The sequence below is a fragment of the Sceloporus undulatus genome, chromosome 1, assembly GCF_019175285.1.
Source record: "Sceloporus undulatus isolate JIND9_A2432 ecotype Alabama chromosome 1, SceUnd_v1.1, whole genome shotgun sequence".
Classification (NCBI taxonomy): domain Eukaryota; kingdom Metazoa; phylum Chordata; class Lepidosauria; order Squamata; family Phrynosomatidae; genus Sceloporus; species Sceloporus undulatus.
In genome coordinates, this window is record NC_056522.1 from 295,378,522 (window position 1) to 295,404,322 (window position 25,801).

At 37.3% G+C, this 25,801-nt stretch overlaps 1 protein-coding gene across 1 annotated transcript in view; it reads left to right on the top strand.

Moving 5' to 3' along the window:
* PPFIA1 (PTPRF interacting protein alpha 1) overlaps positions 1 to 23,643 on the top strand; it is a 109,150-nt gene extending 85,507 nt beyond the window's left edge. The window contains 13 exon segments of the mRNA XM_042453360.1: positions 1,142 to 1,314; positions 2,840 to 2,933; positions 9,160 to 9,241; positions 9,331 to 9,531; positions 12,361 to 12,423; positions 13,162 to 13,188; positions 14,415 to 14,590; positions 14,688 to 14,785; positions 16,469 to 16,644; positions 17,170 to 17,238; positions 18,227 to 18,392; positions 20,473 to 20,543; positions 22,235 to 23,643. Coding sequence (XP_042309294.1) covers positions 1,142 to 1,314; positions 2,840 to 2,933; positions 9,160 to 9,241; positions 9,331 to 9,531; positions 12,361 to 12,423; positions 13,162 to 13,188; positions 14,415 to 14,590; positions 14,688 to 14,785; positions 16,469 to 16,644; positions 17,170 to 17,238; positions 18,227 to 18,392; positions 20,473 to 20,531 — 1,384 coding nt within the window. The 3' untranslated portion in view covers positions 20,532 to 20,543; positions 22,235 to 23,643.
* Positions 23,644 to 25,801: the final 2,158 nt, after the last annotated feature.

Below are 25,801 nucleotides of genomic sequence, written 5' to 3' on the forward strand. Positions count from 1 at the left end.
TAAATCGCACTACTACTGCCATATATCCCATCATTACATAATCCAACTTACTATGGCAGACAAAAGCATATATCTTGTGTCTTCTAGTCACCAGCTTAATTTCTTGTTGTCCCCAGGATGTTTATTTTCTAAATTTTCCACTTTCACTGACTCCTCTTTCTTCAAGTTCTTATTTCTCAGACATCTAGTTTCCCTGTTTTTCAGGGTCTGTGCTTCTATGGCTTTGTTATGTCCTCCTTGTGTATTCTGTATTGCTGCCCTTTCCTTACCTGCACAAACACATTACCTTTTGTTGTTAAATGCTTTGAGAAGTTTGAAGTCATGTGGGATTGTTGCTTTTCCTTTTGGAAGCCTGCAGTCTCCATGACTCACTGTGCCAGTCTAAAGCTGCAGTATTAGGTACCGTTACACAGACATGTCCCTTTTACTTGTTTTCAAGTAAATACACTTAGTAAGAGAGCATGGTTTGAGGGTTGGACTATGATTGTGGAGACCAGGGTTTGAATCCTTGCATGGAAACCCACTGAGTGATCTTGAGCAAGTCACAGTCTCTCAGCCTCAAAGGCAAATCCTCACTGGAAAAAATCTCGCCAAGAAGACTCTGTGCTAAGTTTGTCTTAGGGTCACCATTAGTTGGAAATGATTTGAAGGCACACAACAGCAACAACAACAAACACACAGGATTGAACTCATGTTAAAATGCCATTGTATCATTCACAAATACTGTTAGACAGTTTCAAATTCTTACCGTCTTTTTGGCCATAATGCCTTAAATGTCTTGGAGCCAGGATATCTGAAAGACAATCACCTTATTACGCTGGGTGGCCAACTAAACAACTGTGGAAAGGCCCTTGACAATGCAAAACAAAACAAAACCAAAAAAAAAAAAAAAAGGGGGGGGTCCCTGGAGGCAAAACACATCCTCCAGGCCTCGCTTTGCACATTTTTCCTAAAAGATTCATTTTCAGTGTCAGCAATACTATTCAGTTAATTTCATTGAAAAGATTATCAGTATTATCTTGCTTTTGCTTGAGCCACAGTTTGCTCCCAGAAATGTATTTTAGCCAGTACATACCACATGTGCTTAAAATATATGTGCAGTTTATGTTCTGTCAAATGCTTAACAGTATCTGTTCTACAGTTCTACAGGTTCTCAAGATGGACAAGTAAGCAATCCCAGCAGCAGTAATAGTAGCCAAGATTCCCTTCACAAAGCCCCTAAAAAGAAGGGAATCAAATCCTCAATTGGTCGCCTGTTTGGTAAGAAAGAAAAAGGTCGACCTGGGCAGATCAACAAGGAGAGCCTAGGACAAGGTAGGTCATTACTGTAGTTGAAGTGGGAGGCTGAGATATTGTTAGAATAATTGTGATGAAGGTGGGGGGGGAGTAAAGGAAGACAATTAACTTGTAGTGATACTGGCTGCAGATTACATATGCTACCTTGAATACATAAATGATTATGTAAACATTCTCACAGAAACTAACTAAAGCCAGGAATTACAAGATGGTAATGAATTAAACGATTTCAATCAGAAAAACAAATTGCATGATAATAGATTTAAGGAAAGATGTGAAAATTGAGAAAACTGTGAACATTTCCAGAATTAAGTATTTTTTCCCTTTTGCATAGAGAAACAAGAAATGATTCCTTCCCCCTGTTTTTCAACCTGGGCTCTTATGGTTCTAGATTTGAGGCAGGTTAAGCCATAGATACATTTAAGTGAAGGTCAGGGGTCAGTGTAGATTTATGATATGAACCTTAATAAATATCTTAATATATTTTTGATTACTAAAAGGCAAAGTACTTCTCTATCTTGTTTATACCCAGTGAAACAAAACTAGTAGGAGTAATAAATAGGATACATTAGAAAGCCCAACTACTGAGTAACTATAAATAATATGAATTTGAGTACCAAGTTAGGGCAATAATCCTTTCCAAAACTACCTGTGAAACAAGTCCATTGAACCTAGTGGAACTGAGTTCTAAGTAGATGTGAACAACGTACTTCCTTCTTTTCATAGAAGGATCTTTGTGTGATGATATGTAATCAGCTTCATCATTGCTTTCCTACATCTGTTCCAAACATTTGCTTCTCCTGTTCTATTCAGAGAAAGTTTAAGATTGGATTTCCCCATAGACATAGAGCAGCAGACAGTTTTCACTCATATATATTTTCTTATGAACTCCCCTCCCCATTGGAAATGACTTGAAGGCACACAACACACACACCTTTCCATTAATAAATCTCCCATTAATAAAAGACAATGGGGGATAGAATTTTCTATTTCTCAAAGAATAATTCAGTGTGTCTCACACTGAATTAATGCCCCATTGGCTTGACCCTTGTTGCAACAAGAGAGTAAAGCAGTGGCTGGCCTTCATCCACTCCATTCTGATTGGGTCATGGTACCTACTACAGAATCATATATGGGGTCATTCTCAGGATGGGGCCCCAGTTTCCATAATTAGCAAGTTTTGTGGTACTTCAAGACTGGGACTGTCTGATGATATACATTATATGTATAAAATCTGTGTAGATTGTGAATGTGATGTCATCAAATAATGTAGAGGACCTCTACGGCAGGAAGCCTCTGTTAAATCAGTGATTCCTGCAGCACTTCTAGTGTGTGGAGTTGTACTTTTAAGTCTGTATCTTGAATGCATTTTTTTACAACCAAGTGGGTTGTAAAATAATAAATACATGTTGGTAAGTGAGGTTTTATTAGCTTACATATAATAATAGATCTTACACAGCTGTATTTCAGATAAACCAAGTGACAAACACAAATATAATAGTTTTTTTACTACTGTTTGCTGACACTCATTGAATTTTTGCAGTTACTGTAATGGATACAGATAATTCAACTCAAGATAGCCTGGGACTTGGAAAACTGGGAGGGCAAGCAGAAAAGAATAGAAAACTACAAAAAAAGTAAGTTTAAATGCACTAAGGAAGCATGCACACCAATCAGTTATTTTCATAGTTATGTGAAAACTGAAAACATTAAAAACGTTTCCTGTTTTCCATTTGCACTTTTATTTTAAGTAAATCTGTGAATTCAGAATGATTATAAGTGAATCCTAAATATCTACAAGCCCCTACATTCACCTGCCATTCTTCTATAATATCATGGTTTCTTGAATTAGTCAGTGTGCCCATCATAACTCTTTATATGTACGGCTGCAGGTGAAGACTTCTTGAAAGCTTCAGCAGGTCCAAAATGCAGAGACCTTGATGCTACCATAAATACTCAACTATAAATCAACCTCATATTTAAGTCAAGGTCAGGTTTTGGGGCCAAAATTATGGATTTTGATATGACTTGCGGATAAATGAAAGATAAAACTGAGAGCCATGTAATGAAGTACACAAAGGATGAAGCAAAGGAAAACAATGCCAAAGAACTTACAAAATTCCAACAGACATAACTATTTGCACTCATACTAAAGGCTAGATGTATGAGAGAGTAGAAGGGGGTCAAGTGCTTCCAGGGCAGATTAAACTCTTGCCTTTTACCTGGGGACACACACACACACACACACACACACCAGTTAAAGTACAGTATTTACATTGACCCAGTTTTTGGGGGGTCAGTTTTTTAGCCAAAATTTCTAGACTTATGCAATACTTTCAAAGAACAAAGAATAGCTTTTCATGAATTACTGTGTAGCTTCCACTGTTTTTCTTTGTAAATTTTGGATCAGCAATTTCTAACTCTTTTACAGCTAAAACAACCTGATTCCAGGATACTTTGCCCATTTACAAACCCTCGAAGTATTAGAATTTAGTTATAAGGCCCTGCTAAGGGTTTCATGATCCACAAGGATGGGATTGTCATATACTGCATAGCTGTGCAGTATCAGTGGTTGCTATGTTATCTCTCAGCATCAGTATCAATATCGCTATGTAATTTCCTCCATGTGCTGTATGCTGCTTGATTCTGTAGAACAGTAAACCCTCCTCCAACCACCATCTTGAGGGGAAGAGAGGCCAGGCCTGGAAGACAAAGAGCCCTCCTCCAACCACCATCTTGAGGGGGAGAGAGGCCAGGCCTGGAAGACAAAGAGCCCTCCTCCAACCACCATCTTGAGGGGGAGAGAGGCCTTGCAATTTTTTGTATTGTTTTGCAATTTTACTGTACACCGCTATGATCATTGCGGAATAGCGGTCTATAAATAAAAATTATTATGATTATTATTATTATTATGATTATTATTATTATTATTATTATTATTATTATCTCTGTGATTTTGCAAGCCCTTTAAGTATTTATGATGTTGATTATTATTTTTATTATTTATTATATTTATTGTTTTTCATGCCTTTTCCTGTTAGCTTTTTGTTTTTTTATCTACCATTTAAGCACCCATAAATTGCAGCAATAAAATACATGACAGCTGCTCTATGTAAGACACACGTTTACACAAACACAAAAGGCCCTGTGGCTAGTTTTACTGAACAATTGCTATTCCTCTGGGCTTTGGAAATTACTAATAATTATTAACAAAAAAAACCCCCAAGGATTATGGATGCCCCAAAGTGACTTGAGGCCAGCAAAAATGGCTTTAAGAGCCTCGTGTGGAATAGTGGAATCAAGAGGCAGTTCAAAGCACATGGGGGGCGGCAGGAGTAATGATAATTCAGATAAGTCTTTCAGATCTTAACTACTGTACATGAAAAATAGTGATGTATTGGTGTTTGTTTGATTTTATTTTTTGCATTCATCTGCTCAGTAGTCAGGGTGATGGAATATTTTATGTTTTGTGGCCTTCCAGTGCTTTAATTATGTCCTATAACCCTTCAGCTGACACAGCATGTGTATGAATTTGTAGCTTTAAGTGTCTATTACTTAAATTCTTTTATTCTATAGCGTTGGGGAATTTTAGTAGAAACTACTGTATACAGGGAATTAGGTATTCTTGATTTTATCTGTGTACTTATGTTCTCTCTGTCTTTTCCTTATCTTCTGTTTTAATTTTTTTAATTAAATCTGTACCAAATACTGTTTTTAATCCCAGTTTTACATTTTATTTCCTTCATTTGCTTTATTCCCTTTTTAATTTTCCATTTGGTGTGGTAGTGCAAAAACTGGGTAAGTTGGTTTTAATTTAACTTAGACTGTGAATGTGTGATGTGTTAGAGAAATGCTAGAATGTGCACTGCTGGATTTCAAATTGAGCAGCAAAGGGAGGAGGTGATTCTTCTTCTCACTCCAGCCCTCCAAACCAGCTCTGGAGGCATGAAAGTCTAGTTCTTCAGAAGCAGGGAGAATTCCAGTGGGGAAGGAAGTGTGGCATGGAATTTAGGCTACAATTATTTAAAATCATATTTGTATTAAATATGAGTAATTAAGGGATCAGTGTGGTGTAATGGTTTGAGTGTTGGACTATAACTCTGGAGAGCAGAGTTAAATACCTGCTAGGCCATGAAACTCACTTGGCCTTGGGCAAATCACATGCTCTCAGCCTCAAGGGAAGGCAGTGACAAACCTCTGAACAAATCTTGCCAAGGAAACCCTATGGTTTGTCTTAGGGTCACCATTAATTGAAAATGACTTGAAGGCACACAACACACACACACACACACACGAATCAACTTAAGATGTTTAATTTCAGTAAAATAAATGAATTTAAAAGAACATAGTTGTTTCATATTTTAAAATTATAGTCTTGTCAAGTTTTTTTGTTTGGAGACTTTTTTCCTGGCTATAAAATTAATTAAATGAATTTGTTGTATTCATGAAATGAAATTGATTCAATTTGTTAATACTGTATATCCCAGCTAGATTGTTGATCAGTTATTTTTCTTCCTGAGTTCATGTTCTTTTAAATAACAGCTATTGCATGGATAAAGTATTTTTCTTTACAGATAGATATTAAATCATGTTCTGTTAAAATACCTACCTTCATGAAAAGCCAATTAAAACTTTCATGAATTATATGTAATTCAGTGCCCTGTCAAACATCATGGTATATTTTTTTGACATGTCTTTCTGTACTTCTCAGGTCACAATAATTTTTCTAGTATTTGATTACGTTGCAGCTGAGTTGCTTTTTAAAAGCTATATTGCAGTACTGCATTTTTGTACAGGTTGGCATTGGCAATAGACATGTTTTTGTGGGTTTAGGCTTCAACTATATTCTCCATTTCATCTTCCAACAAATTCCCAAGCATTTTCACTTACATTTTTTTCATCTATAGCAAATTATATTCCTCTAGGCCCTCCAGATGTTGCTAAACAATAATTTACAGCAGCCCTGGCCAGCATAGGTAAAGGTCAGGAATGCTGTAACTTACTGTCCAGCAGTATCTGGAGAACCACACATTTCTTACCGCAGCCTTTACTGTGCATTTTAAAATTGGAAGTAAATGCTTAAGATCTGAAGTTATGCATTCTTGCTGGCATATGTTTAGGTTTCTCCTTAAGATAAGGTAGAAGATGGCATTGGTCCTTTTCACGTCTACTATAAGTTTTAATATATTTTTCTTTGTAGAGTGTGGGTGGTAATAGTTTGATTCAACTGAAGAAACACAACTTCATCTGTTCAGTTTGTTTCCTTCCTCCTACACACATGAACATGTTTTTCTATATTGCTTTACCTGTTATTGTAGCATGTAAAATATCAGTATGAATGTTTTAGAGTAGTGTTTTTCAAAATGATCAGGGAACTCTGGGGATCCCTAAATCATTATTGAAGCTTAATTGGAAAATGAATAAATGGACAAACCTCTATAAAAGAAAGTTTTCCCATCAGTCCCTGTCATATCTTAAGAACTACCAACCCAAAAGTATGCTGTTTGTTTTATGGGGCATTGATTACCTTGGTTGGTTTGGAGCCAATACTGGGCTGTGAGACAATCTAAATTTGCTGACTCAGGGGCATAAGCCCCTATTTTAGAACTATTCTTTAATGAAAAAAAGAGTTCAAAGCAGTCAAAGTGGTGTGGAGAAAAGGATAGGGTGAAAGAGCCAGTGTGATGTAATGGTTTGAGTGTTGAAATACGACTCTGGAGATCAGGGTTCGTTTCTCTGCTCAAGCTTAAAAACCCACCGGGTGACCCTGAGCAAGTCAAACTCTCTCAGCCTCAGAGGATGGCAATGGCAAACCTCCTCTGAAGATATGTGTCAGGAAAACCCTATGATAGGTTTGCCTTAGGATCACCATATGTGGGGAAACATGGGCAGAATAGAATATTGGGATCAGCCAATAGGAATCAGGCTGGAAAAGCTGGAGGCTGCTCTCAGGAGCAAGTATAAAAGTGTATAAGTAGAGGATCCAGTGTTATTGGTGGAGAGTGTGTCAAAGCCTGCTGAGGCAGAAGGTTGTTTTAGAGCTGCCAGGATGTGCAGTTAGTAGGATTAAGGAGTTCATTCTGGGTGGGACTAGACTCCCAGACCAGGAAAATACTTTACAAGGGACCGGAGAAGTACACTATTGGAGAATGTGTGAGTCTCCTGTGGGATGTACAGCCAGGAAGACTAGGGAAAATATTAGAAATTGCCTGAGGAGCAGATAAAAAAGCTGAGCTGGATGCACTGATAGTGTAACAAGTAACCTGTGAGGTTGTCAGCTAAGGAAGCTGGGTATAGATTCTGGTTGAACCAAGACAGTGAAGGAATGTGCCTATAGTTAGTGAGGGAAAGAAATAAAGTTGTAACAGTTGAAGTAATTTGTATACTGTAACATAAGCTTGAGAACCATCCACTAAGAAAGATACAGTAGTAAGTTCTGAAAGTAAATAAAGTTTGATTCTTTGTGTTCAACAAGGAGTTGCCCGAAGAAATTTACAGTGAACAACAAACATGCTACCAAATATATTAAAATGCTACCAAAAGTAATAAAAACAACTGTTATTAAAGACACTTCAGCTAGTGGGTGGATTGCTGTCACATATGAAATGATGCCAAGCGGTTTGGATTTAAAAGATCCATTGTGCTGGCATCAGGAGAGATTCTGTGAAATGGGATCTCCACATAGAAATTAACAATTACTTGGAGACACACAACAACATAAGAGTGTAAGAAGCAAAAACATAATAAAAATGAAAAGCTATGCTTAAAGTTTGCTTGATTCACAACCTGAAAAATGGAAGAAGCACACATTAGTTTCTGTGGTAAGCCCAACAAACCTAGTCAGTATTTTGCTACACTTCTTATACCTCTTCCCAGAATCCCCTACAGCAAGCAGGGTTTGCATGATAGATTTGCAGTAGTTCCTCAGTAGCAAATTCAAGTCTAAAGGAATCCCTCTAGATAGAAATTTTGAAAACATCTGCTTTGGAGATCTGTACCAAATACTTGAATTTGCACTGTTTATAGTTGTTCTTTGACATACAGGAAATAAGACATGAGCACTGGATCTGGGATACAAAAAAACAGACTGGAGTGATGAAGGAATTGATATGCCAGTTTGTTTTTGTTTCTTCGTTAATGTTATGCAATTTTGATGTGAGATCTATTGTATAAAATCATAGAGGACAGGTCACTTTGCCCAGCAATTTGACTAACATTTTAAGTAATGGGCAGAACAGTCTTTGGAAACATAACTATGGCAAAAAGATCATTCTTGTTAAGAAAAATAACAGGAGCAGTTGTGCTTTCTCCTTTAGGCAGAGATAATTTTCACTGTAGCTGCTTGGGTTGGAAAGAGTGAAGATGATATTTTTTTTGTTTGAGCTTTGCTATCTATCTCAAGCTGGGCTTGCTCTACATCTCAAATATTTTTGACTAAAATCAACTTCTGGAAATAATTCACATAATAGATATGAATCTTGCAGTTCTTTGATTCACTTGCAGATGTGTCTCAGGAGCAGTAACAAAGCACTTTCTATCTAAAATGTCCTTCTCCCGAGGGTCACCAAACTTTTTCTGTAGGAAATACTGTGTACTATATCATGTAAAAGGTATGCTAAGGTGAATGCGATAAGGTCTGAGATCATGACTAGTGTAACGGGTTGGTTTCCAAACAGATGAATCCAGTCTGTTAAGTTCCCAGTCTAGTCATCTCATGCTGTGTGCTTGCTGTGGACCTTTGTCTTTTGTGAATGTGATGCTGTGTTTAGAAATGTTCAAAGGGCTCAGGGATTGACATAGGACAATCAGGAAAGCAAATATTCCAAAGTCACCTCATTGATGTATTTTGTTGTACTATTTTAGGCATGAGCTGCTTGAAGAAGCCCGAAGGCAAGGTCTCCCCTTCGCTCAGTGGGATGGGCCCACTGTGGTTGTGTGGCTAGAGGTAAGGCATCATTACCATGGACTTTAACATAATATTCCTTCTAACGTGAAACTTGTAGATAATTCTCTACCTGTTTTTCTTTTTACCAGTTATGGGTAGGGATGCCAGCCTGGTACGTAGCTGCTTGTCGTGCAAATGTGAAAAGTGGTGCTATAATGTCAGCCTTATCTGACACAGAAATACAGCGGGAAATTGGAATCAGTAATCCTCTACATAGGTTAAAGCTGAGACTTGCCATTCAAGAGATTATGTCACTAACAAGTCCATCTGCTCCTCCTACATCCAGAACGGTGAGCCAAACTGAGAAAGAATTAATGTGATCCAGCAGAAACTAGCATTTAGGGATCTACCTTGTTTATTGGGATCTGTGTCAAGAAGGCCAAATATCCTAAGAGACTAAAATTTAATTCAGGATAGTGAATAGAAAATGGCAAAATGAAATGTTTCCAGTACTTTGTAGGGACTTCTTGTTTAAAGGGATTACTTTAAAATCAGTATATAGTAAGTACTGGACTAAAGGGAGAACATGCCAGTTTCTTTCTTTCTTTTTGTCATCCAAAAGCATTTAAAAAGAGCTTAAGAATTTGGCTGATTGAGACAAGATTACTTCTTTCTATGGCAGGTATGATCAGCTTTTCAGTTTTGAAGGTGGAGAAGAATGCTTATATCACCCATATATGGTTGTGCTCCCTTTCCAAGTTTCTCCAAGTACCTTACTACCAAAACTAGCCCTAACCTTCCTCTTCACTTGAGAGTATTTTGAAATCACTAGACAACCTTGGAAAGAGCACTATAATTGTAAGAAGATTGAACTGAAGAGGGCAAGAGAAGGTTGTTGAAAGGCATCCTCCTGCATAGGGAAGAAAAACGTACCCTTTCAGTAAACAACATAATCCTTAGTGACAAAGCTTTAGTAGGCTACTAAAGCCAGCAAAAATCTGCAGACATACTAGATTGGCTACAGAAAAAGTCCAGTAGAACTCTGCTCATGTGACTGGGCTTTTCTGATTTCGCCACTCATCTGTAGCCCTTGTGCTCCTTCTTTTGATAGTCAACAGATGTTCTAGAATGGCACGCAGTGACATGACAGGAGAACTGGAGTAATTTGGGACTGTCTTATGCAAGTGGAAGTGGTTTTCCACTTATGCAAACTAGCTTTGGCTCCAAGCCATTGTCACCTGGCTGAAAGTCATGTTATATGGAAGCAATTTCCTTAAAGCTAGTGAACTAAATTAAGTTAGAGTTTTACCCAGATGCACAGACTGGAGGCAAATGTTTAACCAGCACCTTTGAGCTGCATATCTTTCTTAGTATTCAGTATGTAAAACAGCTGGTTATGTGGACTCGTAATAAACACTGGAGTACAGATCCATCCAAAAGTATCTGTCTCCATCCTGACCATATATGTATTACCTTTGCTGGACTGGAGCATAGGATAAGGCAGTGGATCCAAAACTTGGGTCCTCAGGAGATATTAGACTGCACCTCCCAGAAACACTAGCCTACATGACCAGTGGTCAAGGCTTCTGGGAGTTGTGATCCAATAACATTTGGAGACCCAAGTTTGGGAACGACTGGATTAGAGTAGTTGTCCATATTGTGAGTACTATAGACTGCTTTGAATATAACTGTCAGATAAGAGGTTAGCAATGGATAATATCAGTGGAATTTAATCTATGTAATAATGTTAGGATCCAGGATACCTGATTGAACAGACTAATTTCTATCTCTATTCTTAGATTATAATCATATTAGGTATCATATTAGGTATTAATTAAAAAGTAATTTGATCTCAAGAGGTAGGTGTTTCAGTCTGTTTGAATATAATGTAAAGTCATGGTTTAGTTTTACAAGGATGAGCCTTAAGGTTGCAAGCACCACTTAATTATTTTCTGGCTTGAGGTAAAGCATAATTTGCTACTACATCTGTGTTGGCAAAATGATTTGCCCTTATCCTCTAAAACAGGCTTAAATTTAGTATCAGACTGTGGTTTGCAAGACAATTGGAGGCAATATTGAGCCCTGAACACACCAATATCTAAAATTTTGAAGCTAAGTAGGGTCAGAGTCTTGGTTAATACATGTATGAAAGTTCAAGTAGAAAATATATATTTTCCCCCTGAAACTTCAGAAAGACTCTGCTAGTCAGAGTTGACAGTATCAGACTTGGTGGATCATCGTCTGACTGAATATAAGGCAGTTTGTTATGTGCTATATAAGCACAAACTGTTTCCTGTTAGGAATTAATAACAAATTATAGCTTACCACAAACCATGAAATTATGTAACTTTGTGGTGTGCCCAAGAGAAGGAACTGACACACTGATTGCAATGGTATATAGTAAATGAATAATTTTTAAAAAAATCTGAAGGCTAAATAGTATTGAAGAAAGTAATAGCAAGGGGAGTGACCCAAAGCATCTTTAAATAAAGTTGCTTAGTGTAAAAAAAAAAAAAAAGGACCTAGAAACCATACTGTAAATCTAGGATGGCAAACCTTTTTCAGGAAGAGTGCCAAATATGGTTTCAAAGAATATCACAGAAGGGTCACATTCCAGTGGTAGTTAGGGCCAAATGAAAGACAGATCAAGAATACCATTATATTTAAGTTCTAAAGCTCTTCTTGGCTCCAGTTCAGTGTTGGCCCCAACTTGAGAAGACCCACTGAAATAATGAAACTGATGTGTTGATTTTTACACGTCCTTTGAGTATCTTCTAGCTGTGACTAACAATTGGATTTAGGCCACTACCAGTAACTAAGGCTCCGGAAAGGCATTTCGACCTTTTAGAAAGGGTAAAAAGTACAAAAACTGGGAAGCCACTATTTGAGGATATCATGGCGAAAGGGGCATGGCCACTTGAGTTAGATTAGGAGGGCTAATCCACAATGTAATTTTGTATGCATTAATTTGGGGTTGTGCTTTTTTAAAAACAACAACAAATATATTTCTCTGTGGACTTGCATCTTACATGAGTCTGTATTTTACAATCTAGAAACCATTGCTTTTGCCCATGCCTGCTCCTTATATGTACCTATTGCTTATATATTCTGCAACCTTTCCTCTTTGTTACTGCTTTCCTTTCATTGGATGTGATTGGTTCACTATGGGGTCATGTTAGACCACAGGAAATGTCTGGGTAACACATGAAGAAATGGAAAATCTTACATCTACACACCAAACGGTTAGTTGTAGCACCAAAGCTTTGTTTTTACAGTGCTTTTCCCACTTCTTGAGTGCTTGAATCATGTGTCTCTTTAGTATCAACAAGGAGTAGAAATATTGTTAATGTAACTAAATCCTTCTTGGTTATGGTTTATTTTAATTACTAACTCATCTAAAGTTTATAAATTATGCTGCAAACCGTTTTTCCACCAAGGTCATTGGTGGGGTGGGAGTTGCGGGGAACATAAGGTGTATTGCAAGCAAAATCAATACATGGATTTCTGAAATGAATGCGAGGACATTATTTAATCTCTCAACTGGGTTTATAGCTAAAGGGTAGTTCTTGAGTGGAAAAACTAAGCTGTATGTGTTTTGATTTACACTAAAGTATTAAAACAAAAAGAGATGCATATGTGCATAATTTTGGATGCATGATGCCTGCATTCTTAAACAATTAGCATGCCATTCTTCCTTTGTTTAGAAGGTGGCCGCATTCCAGAGAAGTCATTTTATACGGAGAAATGGCTACATGTAGTAATCAGTGTCAGGAAATATATGCTTACCATGCCACAATCCAGGCAACTTTAAAACTTCTATTGCGAGATTTGTCTAATTCAAACCTCTGTATATATAGTTCAATTAAATTACTTTTTCTACACACTGGACTGTGGCCACTACCCTAAATTTGCTTGCTTTACTAAACTTATTAATACTAATATTTGTGTGTTCTTTTGCTTTTCTAATTACATAACATCAGGAAGATGAGGAAGGAAGCTGGGCTCAGGTTGGAGACTTTTCTTTTAAACCTTTTGTGTAAAGCTTCAGTTAAAGTTCATTATACTCTAAAATCCATTTTTATAGAAATATTTAAGGAAAATATTTAAGTAAAATGCACTCCTTTTAAGTCCTTTAACAAAAATAAATTAGGAAATATATTTATACTGGTTTCTACTTGAGGAATATTTTGTAGGCATTAATTGCAGGCATATGAAGAACCTCTCTTTCCCTGACGCTAGAATAAATAGTTGGAAGTCATGTTGTAATATTTGACTAAAAGCACAGCTCCCTAGATTACAGCTAGAGTGTTTTAAGGAGATTTAGGTTGCAGTTCTATACATACTTTCCTGGGAGTAAATCCCACTGCATTCAGCGGGGCATTCCTCTGAATAGACATGTATAGGACTGTACTGTGAGTCAGCTGTGTTTGTGTCAAATTACTGTTCATTAAAGAATGTGGATTTTGTAAAAGAAAATCATCAAATAATCTTGAAAGGCATGGCCAAAAGTAACAGTTTTTATCTTTTGCTATTTTTTAAATTTATAGATTATACATTCCGATTCAAATACTTTAGTAAAAGCTTTCTAATACCAGCCACTTCTTTCTGTGATCCACTCTCTGGTGTTTGCGTTGGTTAACACATGAAGTATAAAAGGGTAATGCATATTTCACACATAAAGTATGAAAAAGGTGGACAGTGATCAGGGAGCTAAGAATTTGAAAATAAGTGTCTCCCATTCATGCTTTGCTTGTGTTTCGTGTTTTTTTAAATTAACTGTAGTTGTTTTAAAAAGTGTGGATTGAAGTTTAATACCTTGTTTGGAGTTGTTAAAATCATATCTTGTATGAAACTTTAGGCACACATTATGGGTTGGATCCAGCAGTGTCACCCTAAAGATAGGCTCCATCTGTTAGCTAGAGACCTTTGAAGCAGCAGGGCATTCTGTAGACTAAATGGGGAGTGGGTCCAGGTCCTTCCTGCTCTTGCAGTCCTCTCCAGTACAGTATGTGGCCCTTGGTTGACTTGAGGGATCCCCTAGAAATATGGGGAAAGTGGCATTTGGAGAATCTCTCCAAATCTCTGTAGATCATATGAGCATTCTCAGTAGATCTCTCCCTGGGAGTGCTTGTCAAATTTAAACTCTGGATCTAATCCCCCCTCCCTTTTTTTATAGTTAGGTTCTTAATTTAAATTACATTTCAATTGTGTTTTTTATTATTCTTTTTAATAGACTTTAGCCTATGGTGATATGAACCATGAGTGGATTGGCAATGAATGGCTTCCCAGTTTGGGGCTCCCTCAGTATCGCAGTTATTTTATGGAGTGTCTTGTTGATGCTAGAATGCTAGATCACTTAACTAAAAAAGATCTTCGTGGTCAACTTAAAATGGTTGATAGTTTTCACAGGTAAATACATTTAAAGTAAATGATTATTACAAATCATTATTACAAAGCATTTCAGCTATGCTTCCTAATGCACCTACCTCTCCTTAATTTTACACAGAAATAGCTTTCAGTGTGGCATTATGTGTCTACGAAGATTAAATTATGATCGAAAAGAACTTGAAAGAAGAAGAGAAGAAAGTATGAATGAGATAAAAGGTAACCACTCAATTTTCTATATTTAACTTTTTCATTAGTAAATGAAATCATACTGTAATGATCATTTATGAAATATTTTTCCTTGGCTGAAAAAAAAATGGTAAGATATTGGCAATGGAAGATGCCTGATTTGGTGTTATTTCATAGTTCATAATAGTATTGTTAGACCCGGTGTTCAGTTTTTTATATTGATCAACACTTATGCAATCAAAATTCAATATTCAAAAGATTTTGCACATATCACAGACTGTGTTTCTAAGAAACCTTAGACAGAATGTGTGTGTCTAAGAAATAGATAACACACCATGTAAAAAAGGAGCCCTTGAATTGTAAAGATTTGTTTGTCTGTTCCCATAAACCATGGTATGCACTGATTACTGACCCTGTTTGAAATGTGAGCACAGTGAGCATGTCTTAAATGATTAATAGTATTAAGAAGCAGGAGGAACAAATCTAATTTCCCTCCATTCCCTCCACTCCATGCCACTGCCTTGGCCTTGGAGAGAGAAGAATTGGCAGTATTAGCCCCTTCTCCACTACCATTTTCTTCTCCTTTTGTGTCTTTTTAGATAATAAGCCTGAGAGAATTAATTAACTAACTGTAACCATTCCAAGAGCCTTTGTAGCTGAAGAGTGGATTATAAATACTGTAAATAAATAAATATATCCCAAAACTGCAAATTGAAGATATTATAAATGTACCAAATTGAAAAGTATTGTAGATGCATCAGTTTTTAAATACTATGCTGGGATCCATCATGTTATCTATGAGCACCAGATCCTTTCTTTCCATCCTTTCCCTTGTGAACCCCTTACAATGCCAGTCCTTAAACTGGCCCTAATTTACAGAAGTCTCTTTGGAGCAGCATTTAGTACAGTCGGGAAGCTACAGTGAGATGAAGATATCAGCAAACACATATTTTACGTCTTTGGTTTCTAGCACTTGTTTTTTTGTCAGTCAAGTCTTCCTTCTTTGAGTCCGTATGAAATTCCTCAGTCTGTGTTACTAATGCCACCCCAGACTTTTTTTTAAAAAAAGATTAGACTGTAAAAGCTATTGGCTGATGAAACATTCCATTGTTTACTGATTATAAATGTCATTACCTCTTTATAGGATACATAAAACTTTGCTGAACATTTATAATGCAGCCATTCTGTACCAGCATCAAATGGTCAGGTATCTCCAGCCCTGAAATCTTGAAAGGCATGGCCAAAAGTAACAGTTTACAGGCCCATGTGCATTTTGTGTAAAACAAATGCGGACAATATAATATTTATTGTCAAAGTACTGTGTCTAAACTGTAGGTGCAAAGTCGTAATCCATGATATTGCAGTTTCTAAACTTATAATTTTCAGTATTACACTTGAGATTTGGAGGTTAGATCCAGATTCCACCCATGGTCTCTCTGAGAAAGAAGGAAGGGCTCTTTTGCCAACCCTTCCTCTGCCCCACTACTCTTTGGGCTAGCCAGAAAGCTCTTCTGAGTCAGAGGCAGTAGCACTAGTAGCTGGCTGCAAGGGAAGCAGAGGATGCAGTGAAGATTTTCTTCCCTCTTAGAACCCCCACTGGATCTTGATCATGCACATGCAACAAAAGGACATGTCTGAATTCACCCCTTTATCTTGTGCTAGCACATAAAATGAATTGTTTTGTGACATAAGCATTTACTTTTTCCCCTGCAGATGTCCTTGTTTGGAGCAATGACAGAATGATTCACTGGGTGGTATCAATTGGTCTTAAAGAATATGCAAATAATCTTATAGAAAGTGGAGTTCATGGTGCACTCGTGGCCTTAGATGAAACTTTTGATCACACTGCTCTAGCTCTTTCTTTACAAATACCTACTCAGAATACACAGGTAACAGTAATAAGTCATTTAATGGGTAATGTTTCTTACACATTCAGAATGATGTAGTGTGTGTAGCTTGGGCAGTAAATAGGTATTTAAGGTTTATTTTAATATTGGAAATGTGTTTATGTGAAAGAGCTTAGGAAGTTTAGAAAATATTTTGCATTTTCCTTAGCACAGCATTTTATTCTAACACAACTAATAAAACAGATTTTTTTCTCATTAAACTTCATTTTAAGAATGTATTAAGAGTTATAATTGAATATTGCCTCAATGTTATAATCTAAAGAAGATTTTGGAATGACATTTTATTTTGGAACTGTGAATTCAGTGCAAATCTACAAAAGTGATAGTGTGGGATCTTTTAGTGGGTGTTGAGTAGGTTCATAAAATATTGCTGAGGGAGGAAATGCTATTGCTGTTACATTTGCTGTTTGTGTAGTCATTAGTAAAATAATTTTATAAAAATCTCAAACTACATTCCAAAGTTTTGAAAAAAAAATTGGGTTTTATTAAATATTCTTTTTAATTTAGGCACGTGCTGTGTTGGAGAGAGAATTCAACAACCTTCTTGTGATGGGCACAGACAGGAGATTTGATGAAGTGAGTTTTATCAGCTTTATAATTCTGACTAGCCTATTTTTGTTTGTAGAGGCACCATGAATTAATGCCACCCTGCCACAGATCTTAGGCTAGAATCACAAAAGGCTTTTAACTTCAGTGGGTTTGCAGGACACCATCCCTTAAACGTTCATTGTTGAAGGATATTGTAATGGGTTTCCTAGATATAGTGCCTTGCAGTAGTATTTACTTTCTATCTTTTGACTTTTTCACATTTTGTTGTGTTGCAACATGGAATTGAAATAGATTGATGTACAGAAGACACTCAGCCCCCTGAGGAAGCAACATAACCTGCTGATCCTGTCCAAAAGAATGTGGCCCTTATTATAGAGCCAATATGTTCTAACATATTTTAAGTCATTCTATTGTTTAATATGTTTTTAGACTGTTTAAATGATTCTTTACTGTTTAAAAATTTAGGCTGGCATCCCATTAGTGATTTGCAATGGCTGAGCCCAACTTACACCATTGTAAGTCACTTGTTTGGTCATGCATAGGTTGGAATTCTCTACAGACCCTCTACAATGACCTCTCTCACCAGTTCTTGGTGGATGATGTCATTGTTTTGCATTTTGCTGCAAGGACATGGCCAGAGACATCTCCAGTGCCCCCTGTTCATAAATGACCATGGAGGGATGGGTGACAGGGCAGATATAGCATGGTTCTTTGTCATGGTCTCTGTGAATCACATAAATGGGTTTTCCTGTGCCTGCACAGAGACATTCAGAACCTTCTAGAATCGTTAGGGAAGACTTTTTGGCTGTAGCTCCACCCACCCTATATATATACTCCTGGTGTTCCCACTCTTTTTCCTCAGTTGCTTTTTGTCCACCATGCTAGCAGCATCGAAGGAACTGATTCTTACAATTGCTCTTCAATTTGTATTATAACTGCTTTTGATCTCAGATTTTGGCTTTGGTTAGTTGTATGTTAATCATATCTCAAGTTCATGCTTATTGATTTTTAACAGGATGATGATAAAAGCTTTAGACGAGCACCTTCGTGGAGAAAAAAGTTTAGACCAAAGGACATAAGAGGGTTAGCTGCTGGATCAGCAGAGACTCTCCCTGCAAACTTCAGAGTTACCACCTCAATGTCTTCACCTTCTATGCAGCCAAAGAAGATGCAAATTGATGGTAAATTACAATGCATTATTGAAGCATGGTGATTATTTATGCCTGAGATTGAGTGAAATGTGTAGCTGAAGCATTTGCTGGGTGGGTGAGGCTTAATACATGCATGATTTCCAATACTGCTTTGGTTTCTCAATGAATGTTTTGCGATAGTTGTATGTTTGTAGTCTTTAAAAACTGGCCTTTAAGAAACTCTCAATTAAGCAGACATTTATATTGTTTCCATATGCTCAGTTAGATTCCTGTTTAGAAGTAGAACACACGTAAACATTGCTGTGTTAATAGCTGCTATATATAATACAAGTTGATCTTAAAAGTCCTTCATTCCTATTTGAATCTTCCTCCTCCTTCTATCCTGAACTCACTGAAGATTTGCTTATATCTGTTGCCATTGCTTCTTGATTCCTGTCTGTTGGCTTTGCAATGTACAGTGATGTTTCATCAGTGCCACCCCACTGGAAGACTTAACTAGTCTTGGCCAAGTACAAGAAAATGCTAGTCATTCTGAGGATGTATGAAATAAAAATGAAACACGCACATATTAAAAACAAAAGCAAGAACCACACCACCCATACCACGGCATAATCAGGAGTTCAGAAACAACCATGCAAAGGATAGTGCTTTCTGCAACCAGCCACTTATTTTAATTTTTATTAATGAAAGATGTGTTGCAGATTGCACCAGGCTAGATGGAGACCAGAGATCAGTTCTAGGGATATGATAGCACCAGGAGCTTTTCTTCAATTGATTCTCTCTTCCAAGCCCCCCAAAAACATTTTAGCAGCCATCCCATGTTCTGTTAGTGGTGGGTACTATAGATTTGGATAGGCTTGAAGGGAGAGTAGAGATGTTTGGCTGATTATCCAGAAATTCTGTAATGAACACCAATTGATGAAGGGGTTTCCATTTTGCCGCCCAACCAAAAGACCAGATTTGAAGAACATGGGATTCAGGGAAGCCTGTTGCATGTTGAACATTGCCTAGGGCCTGTAGAAATAATCTTTGTATAATACTGATAGATAACAAATGGCAGCTTTTCATTATATATTGGAATTAACACTATAGTTTACTAATGGGGGGGGCGGTATTTGTGTGTGTTTGTGTGTGTGTGTGTTGATTTCATTATGTTGTTTTTTTAAAAAGTAAAAATCTGTGCCATAGTGCCCTTTCAAATTCCATAGAATTCCCCAGTAATCCCCACCCAAGTTGTGGTTAGCTCCTGGTACTGTATGGGCTCTGGCAGTCAGCAGATAAGAGAAAGAACTGACTTAGTATTGATTGTACAGGAATAGAAGTAGCAATATTGGAAGCTGACTTACATCAGGTCAGACTATTGGTGTGTGACCGGCAATATCCTTTCAGGGTTTTAGACAGGATTTTCCCTCCCACCCCCCAGACCTCTGTGGAGATGCTATGGATTGAGGTTTGGCACGTCTTACATTTGTAATGGAGGGGGTGAAGATATCATAGGATTCAGCGGGTGGCATCTACTTAAAGTATATACTCATGTATAAGTCTAGAAATTTTAGTAAAACAATTGACCCCAAAAACCTGAATCGACTAATCCACGGGTCAGTATAAATTCTGCACTTTAACTTATTAAAAAAGGAGCCATGCCCTGATGACTGGCAAGAATGTAATCTGTCCTGGAAACACAGACCTTGCCCCCCTACTCTCTCATCCATCCAGCGTTTAGTGTGAACACAGTTATCCCTGCTGGAATTTTGCAAGTTCTTTGGCATTCTTTTTCTTTGCTTCAACCTTTAGATCTTTTGCCCCTAAGTTTTACCCTCAACTTATCCACAGGTTGTGTCAAAATCCATGATTTTGGCCCCAAAACCTGCCCTCAACTTATACATGAGGTCACCTTATAGTTGAGTATACATGATAATTGAATGTAGGTTTCAGAATGCACAATGTTTCTCACCATATTAGAATGTGATTCCAGAATATATAGCCAGTTATTTTACATTCTGTGTAGCTAACCTTTATAACTGTGTGATGGTACTGTAACTGCATTGATATGTGATCCTAATACTAATTGCATGCCATATTCTGCATGTCTTCCTGATCGTTGAAATAGGCAATGTATCAGCAACACAAAGATTGGATTCTGCTACAGTAAGGACTTATTCATGTTAAAGCCTTTAATTGGTAAGTAAGACTAAAACACTGCTTATTAAAGTCACACTATACAAAGATGGGGAAATAACCTCAAGTGGCTGCTTTCTGTGGCATGCTCAAGACTGTACTGAGCAGCTGGAATACAGAAGTGTTATCCTCTCAAACTGCCTTACAGCCTTGTGAATTTTCAAAGCAAAGGTACTGACAGAGTATGTGCACAGAGAAAATAGTTTGAATATAATGCATATGCTTCTGTAATAATATTCAATACAACTCTCATACCTAGCACACTCTGGACTTCAGGAAACCTGATTACATTAAGCTTAGGGTAGTACTAGTGAGAGAGATCCCATGGTCAGAAATGCTTAAAAGAATGAAATTCATGGCTCATAGAAGTTTCTTAAAATTGAAATATTGAAGACCCAGACACAAACAATCCCAATGAAAAAGGAAAATGAGAGATGTGTAAAGAAACAAGGGTGAATGTACAAAGAACCTTCAGATGAGCTGAAGTTTAGAAGAGGCATGTAGAAGAAGAAAGAGATCACCAAACAAATGAATACAAACATATCTAGGACACAAAGGGAGAAAGTCGGGGGGTGGGGAAGCTGAGAATGGGACTCTCCTTCTTTGGAGATCTTTAAACAATGGTTGAATGAGCATCTTTCAGGAGTGTTTTAGTTGTATATTCCTTCATGACGAGTTGGACTAGATGAGATTTTGTGAGTCTGTGATTAGGAAGGACTTCCAGGTAATAAGATTTGCTCAGCAGTGTAGCAGACTACTCCAGAAGTTATGGATGGTCCAGTCTCAAAGTTTTTAAAACAGTTTGAATGGATGATTTATCTGTGGATCCCTGCATTGACAAATGGTTGAGTAGATAACCTTGCAGGTAATTTTTTAACTGGACAGTTCTAGGGATGGTTGGAGAAATTGGGCTTTAAATGACATTGACATGCATGTTTTGCTTTCTAATGAGCTGTTACGTGGCCAAGGCCATTTAAGTCAATTATACTTTCTTATTTCATATGCAAACAATATCCATTTCTCCTAGAATTTTGATAGTGAAAGACAGGTAGCAAGCAACTGTTAACTGAGCCAGGAATGAAGTTATTGAGGGAGTTCTTTGCCTGATAAATCATTGATGAAAAGAAATAATTGCTCAAAAAGAAATGCTGGGATCCTGTGCAGGAGCACATTCCTGTTACATGTGATATACACCAATAGTTTTCAGCCTAATTTGTGAGTCCACACATAGTTGTATATGTAGCCTCAGCATTGTCAGACTTCCACACAAGTCCAGTCATCACTGAATATAAATATCCTGCAACAAATATGCTGTTTTTTCAATTAAGTGCATGTAATATGGTGGCTGAGGGAGGAACAGTAGCACTTTTCAGTAGACTTGTCAATGCGTTGAAATTTCAGTCTAATGTCTTTCTTACTATTGATCATCTGTTTGGGTCTAGTGAGAAAAAAAAAGTCTAGGCAGAATCAGATTGTATCCGTTCTTCCTTTTTTAATCTTTTTTTTTTCCTTTTGGTATATTTGCCAATTGGCATTGTGAGAGGCTTTCACTATCTTGATTGAAGCTATAAAAATATGCATTGCAGTATGTACTTTCTGATCTGTAGTGCTTGCCATTTTCTGTATCGGGACATGATATGTAATGCCTCCTGAATTTTTACTCTGAATCTAACAGGATTTTATTTCATTTTCAGTTTATCCCCACTATTTCTACAGATGATCTCAAGCATTTTGAACCCAGAAGACCATATTTTGGAAACAGCTGAAATCTTTAATCTGTTAATATTTGTTAAATCAACTTTGAAATATTTTATTACAGAGTTTTTAATTAGCACACAAATTTGTGAGTACTATAGAGAAAGTATTTTAGAATTAAATGTTTCTTATATTTATGTAAGTGTATGTGAGTCCCATTACTTAATTTTCTGTTAGTATTCAGTCGCTACATCACATTCTTGCTGACTTGTTAATTTTAGATTTTTCATCTGAATGTACTGTAAAACTTGTACGTATCAGTCCCTATAAGAAGTATAGGGTTTTTGTAAATTATGCATTTATTGTAATTATCAGTGATGGTTTTTAATAAAGTGAAGGTGAAAAGAATTTTGCTATCTTTGTAAAGGTATCATGACACCAAGCAGTATATATTTTGTCATTTGGAAAATGCTAGCTAGGTCTAAAATTGAAATAAATCTCAGTTTTTTTCAGAGGAGCATATGTTTGTTAATAAACCAGGCATGGTACCTGATTCTATTTCTGTTCGTAACTGTACCTTTTCCACATAGCATATGATTTTAGTATGAGTTTATTTAAGTTTTCTGTTCAGTATAATCTGCTTTACATTCTAAAACATGGGAATTACTAGGACACTATGAAATGTGTGAGACCTGGTAAGGTCATTTTTAACTACTTTGTGTGGCTGTATTTGTACAGTCTATGTTCACTGACTGAACATAAGCCATAAGTGATGGTATTTTCTATTAACCAGGGATAGCTCCTAATAGTACTCAGCAGGCAATAAGGAGCAGTCTCCTTCTGTATTTTGATATGAAAATGTTTGCAGAAAGATATTGATGCAGTACTTTTAAGTGGACCAATCACAATGCACTGCAGTCTCATGATGAGGTGCTGACAGCTCAAGAAGCTGAAGCACATAGTGCAACTATTAAAAAGGCCTTACTTTTCATATGTCATCATCTTTTACATATTTATAAACATGTTTTAAATTCTGGACTGTTTTAGTGATTGATAGTTTTAGCCATTTCATACAGTATAGGTAGAAAATGCATCATTCACTTTTAAATAGCATCTTAAGAAGCCAGCAAGGAATAAGTTCAGATCATGGTGCATTATTTATTATGCAATAATATATACAGCATATCTTTTTCTGTTTTTGGTTTTGGCTTTTCTTAATTGTACAACTGAAATTCATTTTTTTCTATTAACCTTGTATGTGTATTTCTGATTATGTAACAAATTATGTACAGTCTAAGTACTTTGAACTATTTTTATCACAGTATTATTTATTGCTCTCTCTCTCTCCCTCTCTCAATAAAGTACTGAAGCATTTTTCCACTGCCAATAAAATGCTGTTATCTTGTGATGGATTTTCAAAGGCTTAAAAGTAAGATTTCAGTTACTTCTCATTCATGCGTTTCTTTGTCTAAGCATGAGTGGGCAACATTTTCCTAAAATCCATAGGCACTGGTGGGTGGCAGGCTGGGGCCACTATGTCAGTGGCTGACCACGATGGTGAGCATAGCCAGGCTGAGGCATCTCCCTTACCCCCTTGTGCACGTGCATTCAATAAAATGTATATAACTGTATACATATGCATATACTTCCTCTATCCCACTCACATATGCACTTACAAATTGTTCTCCAACACATCAGAACATCATTAGTATGTTCCCTCATCTCTGTCCCACTACCATTGCCCTTTTCTCAGCCACTGCTCCTAGCTTGAGATACAATATTGCAGGGCTTCTAAACCTCTTTGGTAGTCACAGTCCCTTTTGAGAACATGATGGAAGCTATGCACTACTCTCCCATAAAAATATGTAACCTTTTTACGTACAATTTATTTCTCAGTGGGATGGAAGTGACTAACTACTTAAAATATTTTTAAAGGTTTGGAATTTGTTATACAGATGAAAGGGAAAATCAAATGCAGACACTCTGGACCTCCAGAGGTACGTTTTAAGATGTACACATATTAAAACAATCCACATTTAAAAACTACAATTTAAAAATCATCTGGATAAGCATGCTGGAAGAGAATGATCTTTAATGTAATGTAAAAATCAAAATTTCAGAGTTAAATCCTGAATAGGAAATCTGTGAGGAGACAATGAGGATGCATTGTAGCAGTTTGTTGCAGATTGCAGCTGTGTTAACTGTAGCAGAGTTGGTACCTACAGTGGTACCCCGGGATACGAATTGATCGCGTTACGAAATTTCCGGGATACGAAAAAGTTAGATTGGAAAAAACTGTTCCGGGTTACGATATTTTTTTCGGGTTACGAAAAAAATATCGGCGCGAAATTCAAATGCGAAGCCGCTAGCCGCGCTTCGGAAAAGCCTTTTCGGGTTGCGAAATGTATCGGGTTACGAACGCCGCGGCGGAACGAATTAATTTCGTAATCCGAGGTAGCACTGTACTAGTTCAAGTTTCCTTTTCCCTCTCCATTCCTGTTTCTCTCTGTAATATCTTTTAAATGCAAATGTTTCTTTAAAAGTGTAAAACAGTCAATGGTTTGGCAACAATGCAACATATAAAAGTAGTAACTGAAAAGTAAACAAGCATTGGGCCTTTTGAGCTCCTCACAGGAAAATCTGCATTTTATCTTGCTTCCTAATGAATACAATAAAAAAAAAGAGTCATACAATTGGAATTAAAAAATTGAATCATACATTGCCATCAGGTCCAACTCTCTGCTTAGCACAGAATCTCCAGTTAAAGCATCTCCAGCAGGCAATTGTCCAGTTTCTTTTGAAGACCTCTTCCTACTATCAAGAAGTTCCATGTAATGACCAATCAAAATATACTCTCCTGTAACTTAAAATAATTAGACCTGGTTCTAACATCTGGAGCAGCAGAAAGCATATCTGTATCCTCCTCTCTGCATCAGCCTTTGAGGTGTTTAAAGAGTACCATTATGCCATCACCAAGTCTTCTCTTCACCAGGTTGAACATGCCCAGCTCCTTCATCCTTTCCTCATGTTTTGTTCTTCATACTTGCATCATCCCTGTTGCCTTTCTCTAAATCCCCTCTAATTTGCCTATACAGTATTATCAAAATGTGGTGTCCACTGACACAGTACTTGAGATGAGGCTTGGCTAGTGCAGAATATAGGAGGACTGTTATTTGACTTGAAAATAGTTCTTAAGCCTCTTTTGAAATGAACTAAGGGGCTCAACAGCCCCTAAGGGGCAGCAGGATGCCACTCCTTTCCTAGCTGGATTGGGGATGCAGCAACTGCATGCTGCAGCCCCGATCCAGCCTTTCAAGGGCGCAAAAAGGAGCCACAAAAAGAGGTGCCTTTTTGCGCCCTTGAAGGGGTGTGATAGCTGCGGCAGCGCAGCTATATGGTGCTCATCCGGTGCTGCATTGTATGGCCGCAGCACTGGAGGAGCGTCATAATGCGCCATGTGGAGTGGCGCACGGCATTATTGCTGCCATGGGGGTGGAGTCGGGGCGTGCATCATATGGACGCGGTGCCCTGACTCTATCCCCAGGCTGGCCATTCAAAGATATGCC